Consider the following 18,746-nt stretch of genomic DNA (forward strand, 5'->3'; position numbering starts at 1 on the left):
CTGTGTATTGTACCTTCCTCAAAGTACGCCAGTTAAATTTATCCGATTCGTTTACTCCAAATCCGCCTTTTTTACGATGCCACGGTGCCTGCGCCTTCCCCCTCCGGAAAAGTCGCGACATGTCTCTTGATCTCGGAGGCTTTCGTTCTTGTGATACCCGTTGTCCCGGTCCCTACCAAAAATTCTACCAAAACGGCAAAATGCAGCACAAGAAAATGAAAGAGGCAGAATCCATTGCCCTCGTGCCATGCATCTCTAGCTGTGGAGTTCACATCATGGCAGTCAGTATTATGACTGAAATCACATGAGTAACATAGTCGTTACATTTCATGCCTGCATTTTCTAAATCCTTGTACTTGATTACTAATAACCTAACTTTAAAAATAATCGCCGACTGTAGCGATTGCAATGGCTTTTAAATCGTTACATTGAAACGAGCAGCGTTCGGCCACAGTGAAAACCACCTTAGTTTCGCTTGAATGGAGATATCATTACAATTCCATTAAACAAGCGATAACGCGCCGCCGGACGCTTCAGTTAAGTATATATGTTTATGTGTGTGATGATGAAGTGCTATATAAAGAACATGACATGCAGACCGTTGCTGTTACTTCCCAGAGCATGGCCACGGCCTACCAGGTCAAAATCAGTTCTATTATCGACGAAGTGCAGGTAAGTTTGCAGTCAGCACTCGGAATGTCACCTTGCCCGCAGTATCTAAGCTAGGCTTTCACGTTTTTCAATATAAGGCAGAAGGCTTGCACAACGTCCTATTTCCTTCTGCTTAATTAAGTTCGTCAAGCACTGTAGTACACCGTGCTGAATTGATGTTACTATCTATACACCATTATAAACACACACTGCACAAGTAAATGTTTTTTATTTATATTATGTACACAATTGTTTATACTAATGCTATCAGCATGCGAAAAAACGAGTCGATCTGTAAGTGATTCGGAGGTAAGATGCAGGAAAGCTATAGCCATGCAAACAGATAATGTCATGACAAGGTCTTCTTTCCCGAGCTTCAAAAACAACAACAAGAAAGAAAGATTGCATTTATGATGAAGGCTCGTATCGGTCTTAAAACATATTACATATTTTCCTTAGGATCCCACTTAAACACAGTTACCTGTCTCACATTGCCGCTACCACTACCGCGTCGTAAACACCGCGCAGGATAGGTCGGTGCTGAGCTGTATCAGAATGAAGATAACTCTACGATAATATCTTTCGATAACTGTCTCTTTTTTTGTTTTGGTAAGCACGTGTAAAAGGAATGCGATGATGATGATGATGATGATGAAAAACATTTATTATAAAAGAAAAAAGAGAGTTTGGGGGCCAAAGCATGACCCCGCTACATGGTCGGCGTCCCTAGTCCGGGACACCGCATGACGAGGCCCCGTCTCGCGCCCGTCGCACCAGAGCCCGTTGCGACTCCAGTGAGGAGCAGTTGAGGAGGGCAGTCTCCCATGCCTCTCGTGAAGGGGTAGGGGGAAGGGGGCAGGTGGGGATTTTTAGTACATGCCCACACCATGTGGAAGATATCACAGGTCTCCCCACAGTGTGGGCACCGCCCATCCGTGTTCGGATCATAGTGTTTTAATATTGCAGGACAGAGTAGAGTACCTGTCTGCAGGCGCCTTAGAGTTCGCTCATCCGCCTTACTCAGCCCCTTTGCAGGAGCCGGGAAAAGGCGGTGAGTGTCGCGATAATACGCGAGAATTTCTTTGAACCGCAGCAGCGGCGTATTGGCCTCCGAGTCATAAGAGCCAGGGTGAGGAGCCCGGTGGGTAAGCGCTCGGGCGGCCGCGTCAGCGGCCTCATTACCTCGTAAGCCCTGATGGCCTGGAGCCCATATAATTCGTTTTGGGGTCGGATCAATGGCAGCCCGTTTTAGAATTTGGCCGGCTAAGGGGCCCACGACCACGTAGCAAGCCAACGCAAGAACTAGGACGTTCTATTAGTCACAAAAATTCGAACCACCACATTATCATAGTAGCGGGTAACTTTCTTGAGACATTTTCGGGAAGCAACACAGGTACAGTGATTACGCAAACGTGTTACTACAACAAGCGTTGCAGATAGCGCCAAACGGCGCACTCGGTGTCTCGTAACAGATACTGATTTATCGCTCATTCATCGCAGCTACCACATGCGACGGCTTCATATGTGCCCAAACGCGGAATATAAAACTACGGAGAAGAAAAAAGTTAAATTTAACGCTTTCTGGTCTACGTAATTCACTGTAGCATCACATTACGTTTTGTCATCTCATGTTTTAAATAACACGTGGATGACACAGTGGGATTTTCCCAGGTACGCTCTTATTTTACCGCTTTTCATTCGTAGCTTTTTTTTTTTTTCTATTGGCACAACAAGTTGCCCGGGAGCACACACATATAGTATCTATTTGTAATATTCGCACATAGTGTTTTATTTTCTAGCCAAGGAACGCAATCGTAGTCGCAGCTGCGATTCTCTAGGTCTGTTTTCGTACAGCATACCATGTTTGAAGGAAAGAAGACGACTTTTAAGGGCTCGTTTTTCTTTGTTAGACACAATATTAACAAGAAATGACAGACAATAATGCCAAGGAAAAGTGCAGTATACCATGTACCATGGTACAGTGTACCATGTTTGGCATTTAAGGCAAGAAAGGTTTCGAATTAACGACAGTATTCTTTCAGGAAATGTGACTGCATGTGATCTGAAGCTTTCCCCCTTTAATAAATCATTGTTGTTGTATTGTGCAAGCGCATACCTGCCTGCATGTGCGCTCAAATATGAACTGTTACTACTCGGGAACGTCATTTCGCTGTTTTCTATTCCTTATTCTTCATAGAAATGCCAGCCGAAGAACATGCCAAAGGACGAAGCTTACTTGCTCGGAATGCTGGCATGGTTCGGGGATTTCGTCAAAGCTTAGAGGAAGATCGAGAGGGCCCAAGACTTCGATATCTGAATCAAGCTAAAGCGAACTGGCCAACTTGCAGAACGTTGCTCTCACCAAGAAAACTAATCTGGTGCAACTATTGAAGCATTTTAGTACAGGCGAAAGTTACGGGAACACAATACTGCATTTAATACCATTCTCTTTGTCGTTGAATTTATTTAGGAAATTTAAGTACATTTTGGGAACCTGGCTAAGGGCCCAACAAGTGCCCAGGGGGCGAACTGCTCCATGCTAAGTAGCAGCAGCACCAGGGTTCAGCACAACATTATAACAACCAGAGTATACACAATAACGAAGCGTTCCTCCACATAAAATCCTATAACACGACGCTTAACAACTTCGTCTGCTAGTGTAAAAACTAGTGAGAATGAGTTAACCACGCAACTCACTTACCACAATGCTCAGACATGGTCCTGTTCTATCGCACTATCCAAGCCCGATAACTTCATTCTAGCTGCTTTCTTAACATCACGGCTGCGAGACACAGTGGTTTCTTACGTATACTCCATCCCTTGAAGTGAACGCGACAATCGCAATGAAGTGCTCGACATTTTCCTGCCCTCGTGGAATACGTTAATGATAAAATGGCATTATAGAAATGACATTTTCACCATTGCGCCGCAGGCTCAGGAAGCCGGATGCTATGTAATCCGTTGAGTATTGCTGGTATCGCCGGTTAATGCGTACGGTTAAGAGGAAGCTCTAACTCGGCCACTTTTGAATGCATGTCACAGACGCAATTATCTTTCTCAGCAAATGCTGCTCTGATATTTACGAAGTTTGCTGCATCTACAAAATACTTACGAAAATAAAATCAAGCGACACTAATAAACATATCTTTTGCTATGTCTACCATATCTTCTAAAAAATGCCACTCGCAAAATTAACTAAATAAATAAATAAAAATTGAGGGACGCTTAAGCTTCGCCTCTAAGAGTTGAACGCAATAGCGATATCCGGCCCTATCCTCATCGTGCTCTGTTTCGCTTGTCATTATGTTCAGTCGCCCGGTCTCACACACACGCACACACACACACACACACACTAGACATACCTATAGTAAAGGTAAAGGTTACCGCCCTCTTCAACAGCACTTTTTTGACAACAGTGTACCCACTACGTGTGTGTAAGAGAATGCGTGCACTAATGTGTATGCTTTTTGTAATGGGTGGCATGCTTTAAACAAGCAGCAATTACGCGTGTGATACTTTGTCGAAGTTGCGATGCACCCACTACGTGTTCGTGAGGGAATACGCGCAGTAATGTGTGTGCCATTTTGTAATGGCTTTAAACCACCAACTCGTTACGCAGTTCACATGATGTCACGCCCAATGGCAATATACGCCTGTACCCCGTTTTACTGCGATATTACATCTCGTACTGTGACACCTGTACACAGGACGCGTATGTTTGTGAAGCATTAAAGTTAATTTCAGGTGCAGTTCCAAGCAATGTAGTGGCTCTATATCACCATCTGCACTGAACACACAGTTAATATCGCCAAGGACAACGAGATGCCTATTTGTGTCGAAATAAGGGCACAATTCCAGAAAAATGATAAACTGATCACGAGGGTTTGCCGGCGCATGCACGCACATAACTCTGGACTTCGCCTCCTCATACGTAACGTCGCACAAAGCAAACCTTCCACACGTAGGAAAAAAAAAAATGGAGTGGCTCTATGGTAGAACACCTGCTTGCCACGCAGATGGGCTAGGTTCGATTCTCACTTGAACCTAAGACTTTTTTTTATTCTTTATTTTATACAACATGAGGATTTTTCGCTCACAAGCAACGACGCCGACACCGCAATTTCTGCGGAACGAGCTCTTTAACGCTATCGCGTTAAAACCATGGTGTCGAACTCTGGGACTTTGTAACTCGGCACCAAGAAAAATATCGCTGTTCTGTTAACTTCATCGCATAAAACATTTAAATCTGACAAAATTGGCACTTTAAAAACCACTCTGAAACACACTGTAATAAACTGAGAAATCGTTGAACAGGGATTATCGCTGGAGCCGACTTTTCGACAAGTGGACTTGTCTTCGTCAAGGCAGCAACAAGACGGCAACAATTGCTGTCTTGACAAAGACAGGTCCATTTGTCGAAACGTTCGCTCAAGCACCATTCTTTATTGAACGATGTCTCATCGCTCCAAGCATCCATCTTAACCTGAACTTCAATCTCGACAGCAATAAACTTGAACAACACTGTAAACATTGTAACAATGATAATTGATGGTAGCGCAGGCTAAGCACAAGGACAAAAGAAAGGCACACTCGACACAACACAGCGCTAACTTTCAACAGCTGGTTTAAGTATTCGCCGACCCCGCTAGCATTTATACTCTCACGACGTTAACGTCACGTGTGCATAGCTCTCACAAACAATGTGTAAACAGCGCGCATACATCACAGACATGACAACACAATGTCATTCACCACGTGTAAGCGCATTTGTCCAAGGTACTTAACCAAATGCAGTTTATCGCGAACACATGTAATCGAGTTCTTTATTTGACAACACCACTGATGGACTACTTACGCACGCGTCACCAAACGTTGAAATTCTGCCGGCCTCCATTATCAACCGCGTCATCTCGCACCTACTTCGACTCTTCATCTGCTAATGTAGCAAGTTTCCGTCAGCTGCTAATTCATATAACAAACCGGCCCACTCTAACAGGTGCTATTTGCAGTACTGCTATATATGTTTTTGGTGTGGAGTTATGCATCTCTAACTTCGTGTCTGAATGCTTCTAGACGTATTGAAGAGACTGCGGGGACGCTCCAGTATATCACGTCCGCCGATTTTGCTTTACCAGCATGGCTCACGCGTCTCCTAGAACCCGGCTTCCGCTAATGGCATATGAAGGTGCGTATGTGTGTGCGCGAAAACTTTTATTTACCGAAACCCTGAGATTCGATCCTTTCAGGCCGAGGCGGGCCGCGCCCACAATGGCACCGTCAGGCCTAGTCCTTCAGCGACATCGTGGGCCCTCTGGACAGCCCGTAGCTGGTCTTGAGGCGATGAGCTCCTTAACATTTTCCTCCAGTAAAGTCATTTTCTTCAGGGTTGGTGAGAGTCACGGGGCACACCGCCAGCATGTATTTGATCCCAATGATGCCATTGGACGCATTACAGTCTTTCCTGACCTCCCTTTCTGGATAGATTTTGTCTGTGAGATAAGGTGAGGGGTACGTTCCTGTTTGCAAGAAACGCAGAGAAACTACCTGAGCCCTGTTCAGACTTGCATGTGGCAATGGAAATTGCCTGCGTCCTAATAATAGTAGTGTTTAGTAATTTCATTATAAGTTATTAAATGATCCTTATGTTCTCCGGCCTGGTAATGGACGGCTCGGTTCTGACTGGCACGGTTGGCAAGTCCTCGTGCCTAGTCATTAGTCACCTCATTGAGGTTAAGCCGTGTCAATGGATCCCTGCGCATATGGGGGAAGTGGACGAGACTCGGGTCAACTTCAATATGTAAAGGCGTAGCCTGACATGTTTGTTTCGGGGTGAGGTGGGGTAGGGTTCAGCCACACTTTGTGTGTGTTCGTGCGTGCGTATACACACGTGCAAAACTGAAAAATCCTCCCTGGCTACGCCAGGGGGCACATGCGCAAGCGCAGTTGTACGAGAGATATTGCAAGGTTGTTTGGATGCTAGCGCCATCTGATGGAGTGGATACTAGTCCACCCGTGAGTAACACAGGCACGGCTTTCTGGTAGGAGCCATTGACATACTACAATCGTTTCGTAATTCGGTTATCTGGCTTACTGTACAGAAGGAGCAACAAATGCCCTTTTGTGTGCTTCCGCTTAGAATTATGAAGTTGATTCAAACGAGATAACTGGCAAAAAAACTGTTTATTGACAAAGACACACACCTTTGCAAGTGTGACAATGCCTCGCGGGAAACACAGCGCAAAATATCGCTCCAACATGTTCGCACAACTATTCACAAGAAACAGGCCATGCCTTCACAAAACTGGCAGTTTCACATCACCGAGCGCGCGCTCTCCGGAGAGAATCACAGCTTTGCGTACCTTTGACCAACCCATATATTAGTAACGCATGTAAAAGCTCTATATTTACGCATTTGAGCCTAAGGCCCGTACTTCCGTTCATCCATTTACATACTGTTAACAACTATTCGGTGTCTCAGGCATGTGCGTACTACCCTGTAAAGGTAAGTGGGGGAAAGGTGGCCAAAGCGGTTGTGTCTTAGCCAATGCAAAGCTGGGCATTAAGTGGCTGCATTACGATGTCCTTGTAGGAATGCAAGGAAGGTGATCACGTGCAACCATCTTGCCCTACCGGAATAGTACACCTATATAGCATCAGAATGATAACAACTAAAAACTGTGCGTTAATACACATGCAGTGGAATTCAGCTAAAATACGAAGCAATAACGAAAACCCAAGCCAGGTAAAAGCGAAACCTGAATGTGCGTAAAACCGCCTTGTTACAACAACTTCAAGACCTTTCAGTAGTAACCAAACACAAAACGTACACATGTTAAAAAAAAATGAATGGACTTCACAACATCACCAGTGCCAGAATGTAGGGAGGCACGCCATTGAACAAATTTGAAGAGTATTTTCAATCCTCGTTTTGCAGCACTTGGGAAACACAAAGGCGGCTTCGATAGCGCAGTTACCTTGTACAATGCCTTGTGATAAACACATTTCAAATAACACACATAGATGCCATGGAATCGCGACCACACTGTAAGCATCAAAAAGACAGCTTTGGGAATGTGGAGAAATGAGATTGGTAGATTCGACTTCTGTGTATAAATGCCCAAACACAAAAATGTGTCACTAGAAGCGTCGCTTTCTAGCTTACACGTATATTCACACAGCCTTGCAACAAATTAGATCGCCAAACAACGTGTTTCCTAGTTATATAGAGCCCTGCCTCTTTTTAGAACGTTCGATCTACACATTATCACAACACTCAGGGGATGGCTTTAGTAAAGAGTAAATGCTGCAGTAAACAAACAAACAAAAATGTGCACTGTAAGTGCAGTTAGCCCCCAAACTGTTGTGACGTGCACTGACGAGTGAAAACATGACTGAAACATTAGTTTAAGTGGCCCGGCTATACATACAAGAGAAAAAAAAACTTCCAAATTCCCCCTGCCTCGCCCAAAGGAAACTGCCGGACTTTTAATAAAGTTTATTCATTCATTCCAAATTCCGTGCTCAATAACAAGCAAACAAGTAAGTAAACGAGCAAAACGAAACAACGGCAACAGTTACGACACTGTTACCATTCTAGCATACCGCGGGGATGGTGACGAAAAGACCGACCCTACGATATTAGCATTGTGCGACATTCCTCAGCAGCTTAACGTGTATTATAATGTTGATTTCTCTCGATGATACTTGTGAATGACATACTTGTAAACAACAACAAAAGAATAATGCCTCTTTCGTAAGTTTCTGTAGATTTTGAATGAAGCCATGAGTATGATACATACTGTAAATTAGAGGTGTGATGTGTTTTGCTAGTAATACCCCTCCGGCGCTATACAGCTTAGCAGGCTTATACAGACAAAATACAGCAAACGTCGATAGGCATTAGACTCTGGACAATTTGCAGCAAGGTCTAAAGAAAATTTTAAAAGCCTAGGTAGCAGCTGGACGGCGGAAAAGTGCCAACTTGGAATCTCGGTAAGAATCTTGCGAGTTGTATATCACGAAGTGGATGCAAAATAAATTTAACTAGGTCGTTGGCATGGTTAAAGCGAACAGAAGACCATAATCCTGCAATGTAGTAAGACACGTGAGCCAATATGTAAGAAGGAAAACCTAATTTATCGAGGTATACTTCACAAGGAAACATTGAACCATCAGAAAAACTGCCGTTTGATAGACGCTAGCGTCATTATCCTGGCGGTTTCAGTCCTCATCGTCTTCTTATTGTATTCAGCGCTTGGGACCTAATAGAAAATATTTTTGCATGCGTACCCTCACTAAGCAACGACGCGAAAAGAAATAACGAGCGAGCGCCACTTATTGCAAAAGTGTATGAATGATGCCTGCAATGTTTTCATGCACTTGCAAACAAAATGTCTTTCTTTTTTTTCGTTTTTTTTTTAACACTCGCGGCACAAGTATTAGTGCAACATTGCTATGACGAAACGATCTCAGAGTATCAGCAATAAAAGCCCCCAACCTTTCATAGATTAGCTGCCGCGGATAAGTAAGGCTTCGAATAGGACAACGCTGCCATGAGAGACATAAAGCATAAGAGGGCATACTCAAGCGGTGCCGCAAAAAAGCAAGGTGATAACGTTGAAAGACCAGTGTTCGATGGTGCAGTTTTGCTTAGACTGATGTGTTTAATTAACCTCAGATTCTCATTCTTCAAAAGTGCGAGTTCACTTAGTCGCCAATTTCGTCCCAGCGCATGTGAAAATCCCTAGGCCACACCTCCAGCAGCGTCTCTTCCTCAGCCTTGTTTCGTTTTTGATGTCGTTTTCAGTCTGATCTAGCACACAATAGCATGTCCCAGCGAGCTACATCACTACAATTTTCTCTCCCCCCGTCCCTTAAAAAAAAAGTTTTCTTACGCCGGCTTTACATTGGCCAGAAACTCGTTTATGATCGGCGCGACTCTTTCGGGATGGTTGAGGTGGACGTAGTGGTTTCCCTCCACCTCGACGTGCTTGAAGCGGGGGCAGCACCGTTCGTACAGGGCGAAGAAACGGTCCATGCTCTGGCGCATGATACGCTCGTCGATCTCCGATGCCGTTACCATCAGCAGATCGCAGCGAATCTTCTCCATGAGCGTGTATTGGAAATCCGCGTCCAGCAGGACCGTGCTGATGACCTTGGTCCTCTGGTCCGTACGCAGCGTCAGCTTGCCGTCCTCGCGAACCACGTCCCTCGCCATGAGGATCCTCATCGTGTCCTTGTTCAGCGTGTGCAGCGTCGCCTCGTCCAGCCTCTTGAGCAGTTCCTCTTCGGTGTAAGACGGCGGCTGGCTCAGTCTGGATTCCAGGTGGATGAAGCTGCTGATCAACTTGCTGGTGTCCTGGGTGAGGCGCTCCCGCGGCACGTGCAGAGGCGCGTACAGGTCCAGCGCCACGACGCACTGGACGCGGTCCGGGAAGAAGCTGGCGTACATCATGCCCACGGTGCAGCCGAAGCTGTGACCCATGATGCAGAAGCGCTCCCACTTGAGTTGCTGCACGACGCGGCACACGTCCATGACGTACTCGTGGTAGCTGTAGCTGCACCCTGCCGGTTTGTGCGACGACAGGCCGTGACCACTCAGGTCCAGAGCGACGACGTATATATCTGGAGAGAAAGAGTGGCGAGGCATAAACATGAAGGTCTCGCTAAAAGCAATATCGGTTCGGCAGGTGTGCCGCATGCGTTTATGATTTCTATGTATATTCCGTAAGTAAGGCTCAAGGTAAATTATTAGCGGCTACTCGTAAGTGGATTAACCAGCCTGCTCTGCCTCGAACCCTTTCTACGTTTCATGTTAAGTGGGTCCTGAACAACCCCTCGGGCTCGGTGAAAAAAAAAAAAAAAACACATCCTACGAACAGCAAACGCTGCTATGAAAAGCTCAGCCAAAAGAAAAAAAAAGGGAAATGCTCAAGTTCATGATTGCCGCTGATGTAGTTTCTTGGACCTTGACGAAAGAAAAAACCTTGCGTATTTGCCGCATCACCCCCTCTGTACTTGGCGGGTTAGAAACACTTTTGCGGCAATCGATTCGTGAGGCATTAACCTCCTATACTGAGGTCATTCCACGATTACTTCTAAAACTGTTAACTTTCAGGCCCTTTATGTATAGGCGAAGACTCCTGGGTAAGATTGCCAGGCTTTTCTCATCGAACAACTTCGAATAGTGATTATAATAAGAGTATATTGTGAGTTTTCTACAAAGCTTCTTTTTCATATTCAGATGACTTTGTTCTAGAAGGCTGAGAGGCGGCTGATATTCGCTACATTTTCCCTTCAACTGCACCCTCAATAGGTCTACCCGAGTATGGTTTTCTGCAACACTTATCGCTGGTGTACAGTGCAATAAACTCTTTCTTTTCTTTCTTTTACTATGAGCCACTAAACGTAAGGACATGTCGCTTGTATCATTATAACTCCCTAACACTTCCCTGTGCGAGGGTAATGCAGATAAATGATAAACCATGCATGGGCAAGGAGATCTCTAAGCGTAGCGTACTGCCCGGCAGCATGACTAGGACATAACAGCAAATACAAACCGACATTGCGACAAGCCTTACTTCCTCCTGGATCATAAAACACATTCAAGAGCATACGAAACGGTTGTCAACCTGATGAGAGGAGCGGAATGAGTGTGTCGAAGGTGCCGGCGTTGTTTCTCCAACCGTGCAGTGCCAGGACGCGGGTGGTGGCGTGTGCCTGGTCGCCCCACACTTTGGCAGCCAGGTGGCCATACGGGATGGTGAACTTAGTTTCCGTGCACTCTGAAGGCATGCCTGTGCGCGAAGGCGAGCGGGGGTGGGATGAAAACAGGCATGAACGAACGTCCAATACACCGTAAGCCGAGGTGACGTCGTGATGCCTTTAAGCACCCTATATTAGAGCGTTTTAGTAGTGCCGGTTTACAGAGCGGTAAGTACGGTAATACCGTACGGTCGTGGTCAGCACGCAGCTTTTTCTCAAACTTTTTGGTCGCGAGAGTTGCTTATTGCGTATGGTAACTTGATGAGATTATCAATATGGCTAATAGAGGTATTGTAGACAAAGGAATCTACGTGCCGGTGACGACGGTACAGTGTTTCCGTACTTAACGCACGGTATTCCCGTCACTGCTAAAATACCCTAATTGGATGCTTTAGCAGTGACGGCATTACGGTAAGTACGGTAATATTGTATCGCCGTGGCCGTCGCACTGCTTTTTATAAAACCTTTTAGCCGCACGAGTTGCTCAATGCGCACGGTAACGCGACTAGATGATCAAAGTGGCTAATAGAGGTCTAATAAAGCTCCGTGCCGGACCACGACGGTGCGGTATTTCCGTACTTACCGTACGTTAAATCGGCACTGTTAAAACACCCTAATAATACTGACCTTGGCATTGCTACCAGTTTACGCAAGTCACGTATGAAACCATTAGCGAGTATCAGGGCGGCACTATTCAGGGTGTCACCTTGAGCGAGTATCAGGGTGCGGCCGATCACTTTTGGCGACAGCGTCGCTTTGCGTGACGTAGTATCTCGCTCGACAAATATCTGAAGCGACTACTAGCCCACCTTTCATCAAACGCGCTATCGGCGCGCTGCACACGGAAAGTGATACTACAGTGATATCTCCAATTACAATCGTCTCATAATACAGCACTGTGAGCGACGAGCTCGTTCGCGAAGTGTTGTTGCTCTCGTCTGCATAATCCGATACAAATAACAATTGACACAACGGGAGTAAGCGTTTATAACGTAGCACCGTTCTTCGTTTACTATTTGTACCACATGCTCCGCCTTACCATGTCCAAACACGCTAAGTTCACTACGTGTTTGCGCCTAGAGCGCGCTCGCGCCGAGCAGCAAGTGCGTGTTGTGCTGCGGTGCAGTACGTTGGCTCCCTTAGCGCGGCGTGTAGTCGAAGCGTGTAGACTTCTTGTCGTCTTTGCCTAAAACAAGATATGCAGTGGAGTTAAATCTCTGCAAACCATTGGTCTCGTACTTTCCCAAAGCAAGATCAATCGAGGTACAGCTCGACAAACTTGGTTTAACCGCGCTAAACCGCAGCAAGTTATTTCTTCTTAGTCCTCGTGACAAAAGAATGACTCTATTAGGCCTTACATTTGCTTACTTGATAGAGAGCAGAACAAAATTGAGAAAGGTAATGTGTTACAATTTGCAATTACTTGCATAATTGCAGAGAAAGAAAAATTGGTTGCCTCCCTTGGTCCCGCGTGTGGCTTTGCAACGGTATCGTCACATGCCCTCAGTTCTGTCAATTTGAAGCGAAGAGCCGATGCGAAGGTTATAGCCACCAAGAGCATTGACACACATGTCCCAACTTTCAATTACCTTCGTTTCAATGCTCCAAAACAATAATGAACGTAGAGATCATTTTAGCGTTCCTCCAAGCTAGATAGAAAATCTGGTTAACAGCTTTGCGGAACGTCAAATGCTGCCGTTCAGCACCTGCGTTCGCGCGATACGTACACTTCTCTCAATTAGAAACCCAATACAACTTATCTACAGTGCTGTAAAAAAGAGCTAACATACAAGCACGCATGAAGACGGGATCGCCAATGAACCGTGTCGCCCGTCTCATCTTCATGTTGTTTTAATTTCTTTTTCATTCTTTCTAGTGCAGTAAATAGTCAAACTAATTACTCCTGCCTTGAGCCTTAGCTCACTATGGCGGCACACTTTCTTGCATTTCAAGTATTTTAGTGTAAACATCATCAGCCCGAAAAAACTCCATCATTTCAAGCTATTCAGCCATATAATATTGCTAAAGCGTATTGTGTACAACGTTCGACTGCATTAAAAAATGAAGGCACCTTCGCACTAGTGCTGCCAAGCCTGAAGGAAGTGCAGAGCTGGGTGGCCTTCTTTGTTTCTCTTCAGTTTTCTCTTTCTCTGCTATTTTTTCTGTCTATTTCTCTCTGTTCGTTTCTATTTATTTATTTCTCTCTCTCTCTCTCTGAGTCTCTATCTTTCTTCCTATTCGTTCCCTTCGTTCTATTTCTCGCTTGCTTCCTCTTTCTTTCTATCTTTTTCTACTCTTTAAGTATGTTCGTGAAAGTGTTTGAAAGTGTGTTCGTGTGTATATAGACATGTAGAATTGAATGTTTTCGTCCCCCCCCCCTCCCTCCCTGGCTACGCCAATGGACGTCACAGTCGTCCACTGCATCTTTGTCACAGCGACAAATTGACAAACGCATGAGAGAGAATGAAAGAATAATTTATTGCTGCCTTCCCAGCGAAGTTACAGAGAAGCACCATAGCCATCCTTACAAGTATATTGATAGGTTATTATCACAGTACGGCACCCAGGCGGCACAAGCAAACCTTCGAATCACGAACAGAAGCTGAGTAGAGGCACAGCAGTACTTCGTTTACGATTAAGTAAACAGGTTCAAGTGGTTAAGGACCTCAACAAGATCGTAGAATTATGGTGACTCATTAAGCTGATAGCGAGTAAATGCACATCAATAGTATAGAGCAGCAGGCTCCGCACATATCAGCAGAAATTTATATCTGTGCAGATGAGAAGCGGTACGTAAAGATACCTTGCTATGCTTCATATTTGGCGTGTTTCGCGCGCTTTTGTTTTTTCTCGGAAAAAGCAACCGAGAAAAAACAACCAGGCAGATTTCAGCAAAAAATAAAAACAAAAAAAAACTTGATTCTGGGGCGATTTGAGGCGAGCTACAACATAAAGTTAATTGATTAGCGCTTAGTGATGAAAAAAAGACAGGTTGTATGTACACACGACTACCACTAATATACAACAGGTAGAACTTTCCTATAGAGCGCCGCAGGATTTTTTTTCTCAATTTTGGTGTGTGTGTGTGTGTGTGTGTGTGTGTGTGTGTGTGTGTGTGTGTGTGTGTGTGTGTGTGTGTGTGTGTGTGTGTGTGGTGTGTGTGTGTGTGTGTGTGTGTGTGTGTGTGTGTGTGTGTGTGTGTGTGTGTGTGTGTGTGTGTGTGTGTGTGTGTGTGTGTGTGTGTGTGTGTGTGTGTGTGTGTGTGTGTGTGTATATATATATATATATATATATATATATATATATATATATATATATATATATATATATATATATATATATATACATGCTAAACACAATCTAATTAACGTAGGACGTAGTGGGAACATTGAATTCAATTTTATCCACCTTAAGCTTAACTTGTACCCAAAAGAGTGCACGGGTGCTTTTGCATTTTGCCCTTACTGAAAAGCAGACGCCACGGCCGACATCGAACTTGTGACCTGACGCACCGCGGCACAGCCCCACAGCCATAGGGCTACCGCGAAGAGAATATCTCTGCGCAATCACACCTAAATGGAGCACGAAATGCGAACGATGGAAAAACCGTCGGCGTTTGTATAAACAAAGGAAGACCTCAGTTGAGCCATGGCCGGACCAGAGACGCGCGCGGGCGTTCGTTGAAGTTCACCTTCGGCACGATGTCGTTTCAACGCACCTGTTCAGCAGGAACGCTAATGAGCGTGCATACAACATATAGAGTAGGCTCTTATACAAGTTACAACACTCAAGTCAGCAGCGGAATCTAGAAAGCTGCCATAGCTGCGGCAGGGCTGCTTTCGCAGACGGCAATTGTTTTCGGCGCTTTTGGCCAGAAGCCGACAGCACCTCGAGTGTGTGGGATGATTCTAGTCATCCGCACGCTTTCAGTGCATGCGTAGATAGCAGGAAAGCACGATGATGTCGACGCCAACGCAAATGGCGCTTGTAACACCCGTAATATTGCTTTCGCAATAATAACAAAAAGGAAACGTAAATTAAAAGTTCAACAATATTCTCTATACCCACGGTTTCGTTACGTGGCAGCGCTCTATAAATCTATCCTGTGGACGGACGGTACTCTCACAGTTCGCTTCTATTCAAGATGGCCAAACCATATCCCGCACACCGATGATCCCGCACTTAGTATCGCCTATCGGCAATATCAAAAACGCACATTTTGACACCGTAAGAACCGCTTCAAAAATACAAATTTCTTGAGGCACTGCTTGAGAACTACAACATATGCGACGAAAACCACCAAAGCGCAATCATTCCTTCAACAACGGTGCGGCATACATGAAAGCTGCTCCACAAAACGGAATGCGTCACACGTCTATCGTGGCGCGGCCCACGACATTGTTACCAATATCCGGGTGTGAACAGATGCGTGAAACGCTCACTGCAATTACAGGTGTGCTTTTCCTACTGCCGAATGACAAAGAAAGCGGTTAATCGCAGGCGCCAAAAGCTCAGGCTGGTTTAGATGAACGTAGTGGCCGCCTTGCAGTTCTATGTACTCAAACCTCTTGCAGTGTTTCTTGTATGACTTCATAAACTCCGCCTCCAAGTCCTTGAGTTGTTGAACTGAGGCCCCGTCAGTGGCGCGGAAGATGAGCATATCTCCTTTGTAGCGGGACACGATGGCCTTTTGTGTCTCCAACGGGACGACAAACGTCTTGCCAGTTTTAGCTCGTATGTCCCTCTTCAACACCAATCCGCTTTCCACTGGCCGCGTGCCTCGGCTTAGCAGGACTTTCTTCGACTTCTCGCTCAGCTGTCCGGGATTCGCGCTTTCGAGTCGTTCCAACAGGTCATCCATGCTGTACACAGGGGGAGGGTTCTTTGTCAGAGGTTCCAGCTTCAGAAACTTGTTGATGCCGTGCGCGAGCACCGAACCGATATAAGAGTCAACGATCACCGTCGGAACCACGACGTCCAGGATGACCACAGACAATACGCGATCCGGGAAGAGGCCCGCAAACATAAGAGCTGTGGTACCGCCCATACTGTGACCAACGACGCAGAATCGATCCCATTGCAAGTGGTCGACGGCCCGGCGGACATCGACGACGTATTCGAGTATGTTGTAGCGGCAACCTGGAGGCCTGTGCGATGAGTCGCCGTGACCCGCAAAGTCTAGAGCGACGATCCTCAACGAGGAGTCCAAGAGGGGACACAACGTGTCGAAAGTGGCGGCGCTGTCCAGCCATCCGTGCAACGCGAGGACGCGTTTGCCGTCAGCGGGACCCCAGGCTTTCGCGGCAAGTGAACCATAGGGCACTTCTATGCGCAGCTCGACTGGATCCATGTCCTCAAGCTCAGTATGTTTTTTTTTTCTTTACAGTATTATTATTCACTGTGCCATCAGCTATTCACAAGCGGTGAGCTCCAAGGCAGGATTTCTTCTGCAGGAGACCTGCAATGGAAGCATCGCATTCTGTAGTCTCACTAATCTTTTTTTAGAATTTCACTAAAACCGGTGTCAAATTCATACATATCCATAACTAATGACCGAATGCTGCACACATATAGTACAGGTATTCACTGCCCCGTTTTCTAAGCAAGGTGCTTAGCTTAAGGTGAGAATGCGTTGCTTCCACAAGATCCACGAGCTCCTTAACAAACACGGTGTATCTGACGATTTCATTTAATAGAGACGCTCGAAGGTGCTGGAAGCAAGCTGCAGTACGGCTTCCTTTTTATATTCTCACATAAAATCTATTGCTAATCGCATATCGTAGGGCGCTTGCTCGCCCAACTGCGAGAGAGAGAGAGAGAGTTTGATGGAAAGGGTAGGGATGCTGACTGGGAAAGAAGCTTCGGGATTGCTACCCTGCCCTCCGAGAAGGGAAAGGGGGAGGGGGAAGAAAGAAAAGCTTTCAAAATAGCATGTCCGTTCAACTATCTAATAAAAAAAATTCCTTTTCACTCCACCCCTCCTTCTTCTCTTGCTTTAGTTCTCATTTTCTTGAACGAGATTTATCAAGAATTTGACCAGCTATATTTTCGCAACATGTTTCAAAGTTCCGGTGCACATTCATAATAAGATACAGATGGTTGCAAACGCAAGGGAAATATGCTATGTGCCGCAAGTGCAAACGCAGGTGGGCATAATTTCTGCAAGTTACAAACGGCGTGCGTATCGTGGCAAACTGTGTTAAAAGTAAGCTTAATAGTAGCACAATATACTCGCCACTACGAAGCCTAAGCATTTAAATGTCGTATTAGTGTATCGTTTCAGGTTCCGGCCAGTAAAAACTACGCCCACGCATAGCGATTCAACTGTAGCCACTCCAATTTCAAATTGCCGCCGCGCCGCCGCCAAGCTCCGTACCGCCATCTACCGCCAAAAATCGTAGGCTTGGACAATCCTCCAGCGCTTTGAGCACCTAGATGGCACAAGCTTCTCAGTCGCAAGAGCCTTGCAAACGCATTGATCATGTACGACCCATTTTTAGTCACACTGCGTTCACTGCACACCTTTAAGCAGCTCAGAACAATGGTAACATCTAAAGTACAGAGCTAATCGCCAGTAAATTTGATGTGGAACAGGTATCGGCAGCTGAAACGACTAGCGTTACGAACGCGTCGAACCGTCGAGGCATCATTTCATTCATCGCGCAACTACGGTCCCACGCAACCACCGCTGGCATTTCCTGAACAAGAAAAGTGGCACCGATGTGTCTACTTACTGGGCTTTTTCGCGCTGGCTTCACAAACGCAGCCGGTAGGAACGCTGTGGCCGACGAATTAAGTTTCCTTTGGCCTTCGGAACGTTGCCGTCCGCCGGGATTTCCTGCCCAATGTGCGCAGACTGCAAGCAGAATCGCGCTAACCTTGAACGCTACGGCAGAGGCGGCATCTGTTGAGTGCTATTAGTACCAAACGAAAGGGCATACGTGAATGCTTTTCCCGCGTATATTTGAAGAACGGCGGCACTTTCGCTTTTCATCAATTTTCTCTGTGGCGTATCAAAAGCACGAAAGAACGTGAGCACTATTTTACCTTGTTGAAAGCGAAAACCTTACTTCTGAAATATAACTACGCTGATACTTGAAACAAAGACGATAGCGCACGCTGTCAGTATTGATTTAAAGTACCCCGAGAAGATTTCTCATTTTCATAGTGCCTGCTACATTCTGTTAACCAATCCACAAAGATTCCTTCAAAAAACTACCGGCAAGTGTCAGAGCAGCTGCCAACTTCCCTATATTAAGTGCAAGAAATTACATTCGGTTTGCGTAGCGGCATGCAAGATGTAGGGATACATTGTCTTGTTTTGCTTCTGA

At 45.6% G+C, this 18,746-nt stretch overlaps 1 protein-coding gene across 3 annotated transcripts; it reads right to left on the minus strand.

Annotated features, from left to right (window-relative positions):
• Positions 1–9,529: 9,529 nt before the first annotated feature.
• On the minus strand, positions 9,530–18,266 carry LOC119383341 (serine hydrolase-like protein). Of its 3 annotated transcripts, none has more exons than XM_037651420.2 (3): positions 18,150–18,258; positions 11,283–11,447; positions 9,530–10,275 (listed from the first exon to the last, which is right to left on the minus strand). In XM_037651420.2, the coding sequence occupies exons 2-3, from the start codon at positions 11,443–11,445 to the stop codon at positions 9,542–9,544; spliced, it is 897 nt and encodes a 298-aa protein (XP_037507348.1). In that variant the 5' UTR covers positions 11,446–11,447; positions 18,150–18,258; the 3' UTR covers positions 9,530–9,541. The 3 variants fall into 3 exon arrangements, 2 of the variants coding, with proteins under 2 accessions (XP_037507348.1, XP_037507347.1); XR_007415117.1 differs by lacking the exons at positions 9,530–10,275; positions 11,283–11,447 and adding exons at positions 14,776–14,879; positions 14,919–16,873 and having other exon boundaries at positions 18,150–18,266; XM_037651419.2 differs by lacking the exons at positions 9,530–10,275; positions 11,283–11,447 and adding an exon at positions 14,803–16,873 and having other exon boundaries at positions 18,150–18,266.
• Positions 18,267–18,746: the final 480 nt, after the last annotated feature.

This window comes from Rhipicephalus sanguineus, chromosome 2 (genome assembly GCF_013339695.2).
Source record: "Rhipicephalus sanguineus isolate Rsan-2018 chromosome 2, BIME_Rsan_1.4, whole genome shotgun sequence".
Classification (NCBI taxonomy): domain Eukaryota; kingdom Metazoa; phylum Arthropoda; class Arachnida; order Ixodida; family Ixodidae; genus Rhipicephalus; species Rhipicephalus sanguineus.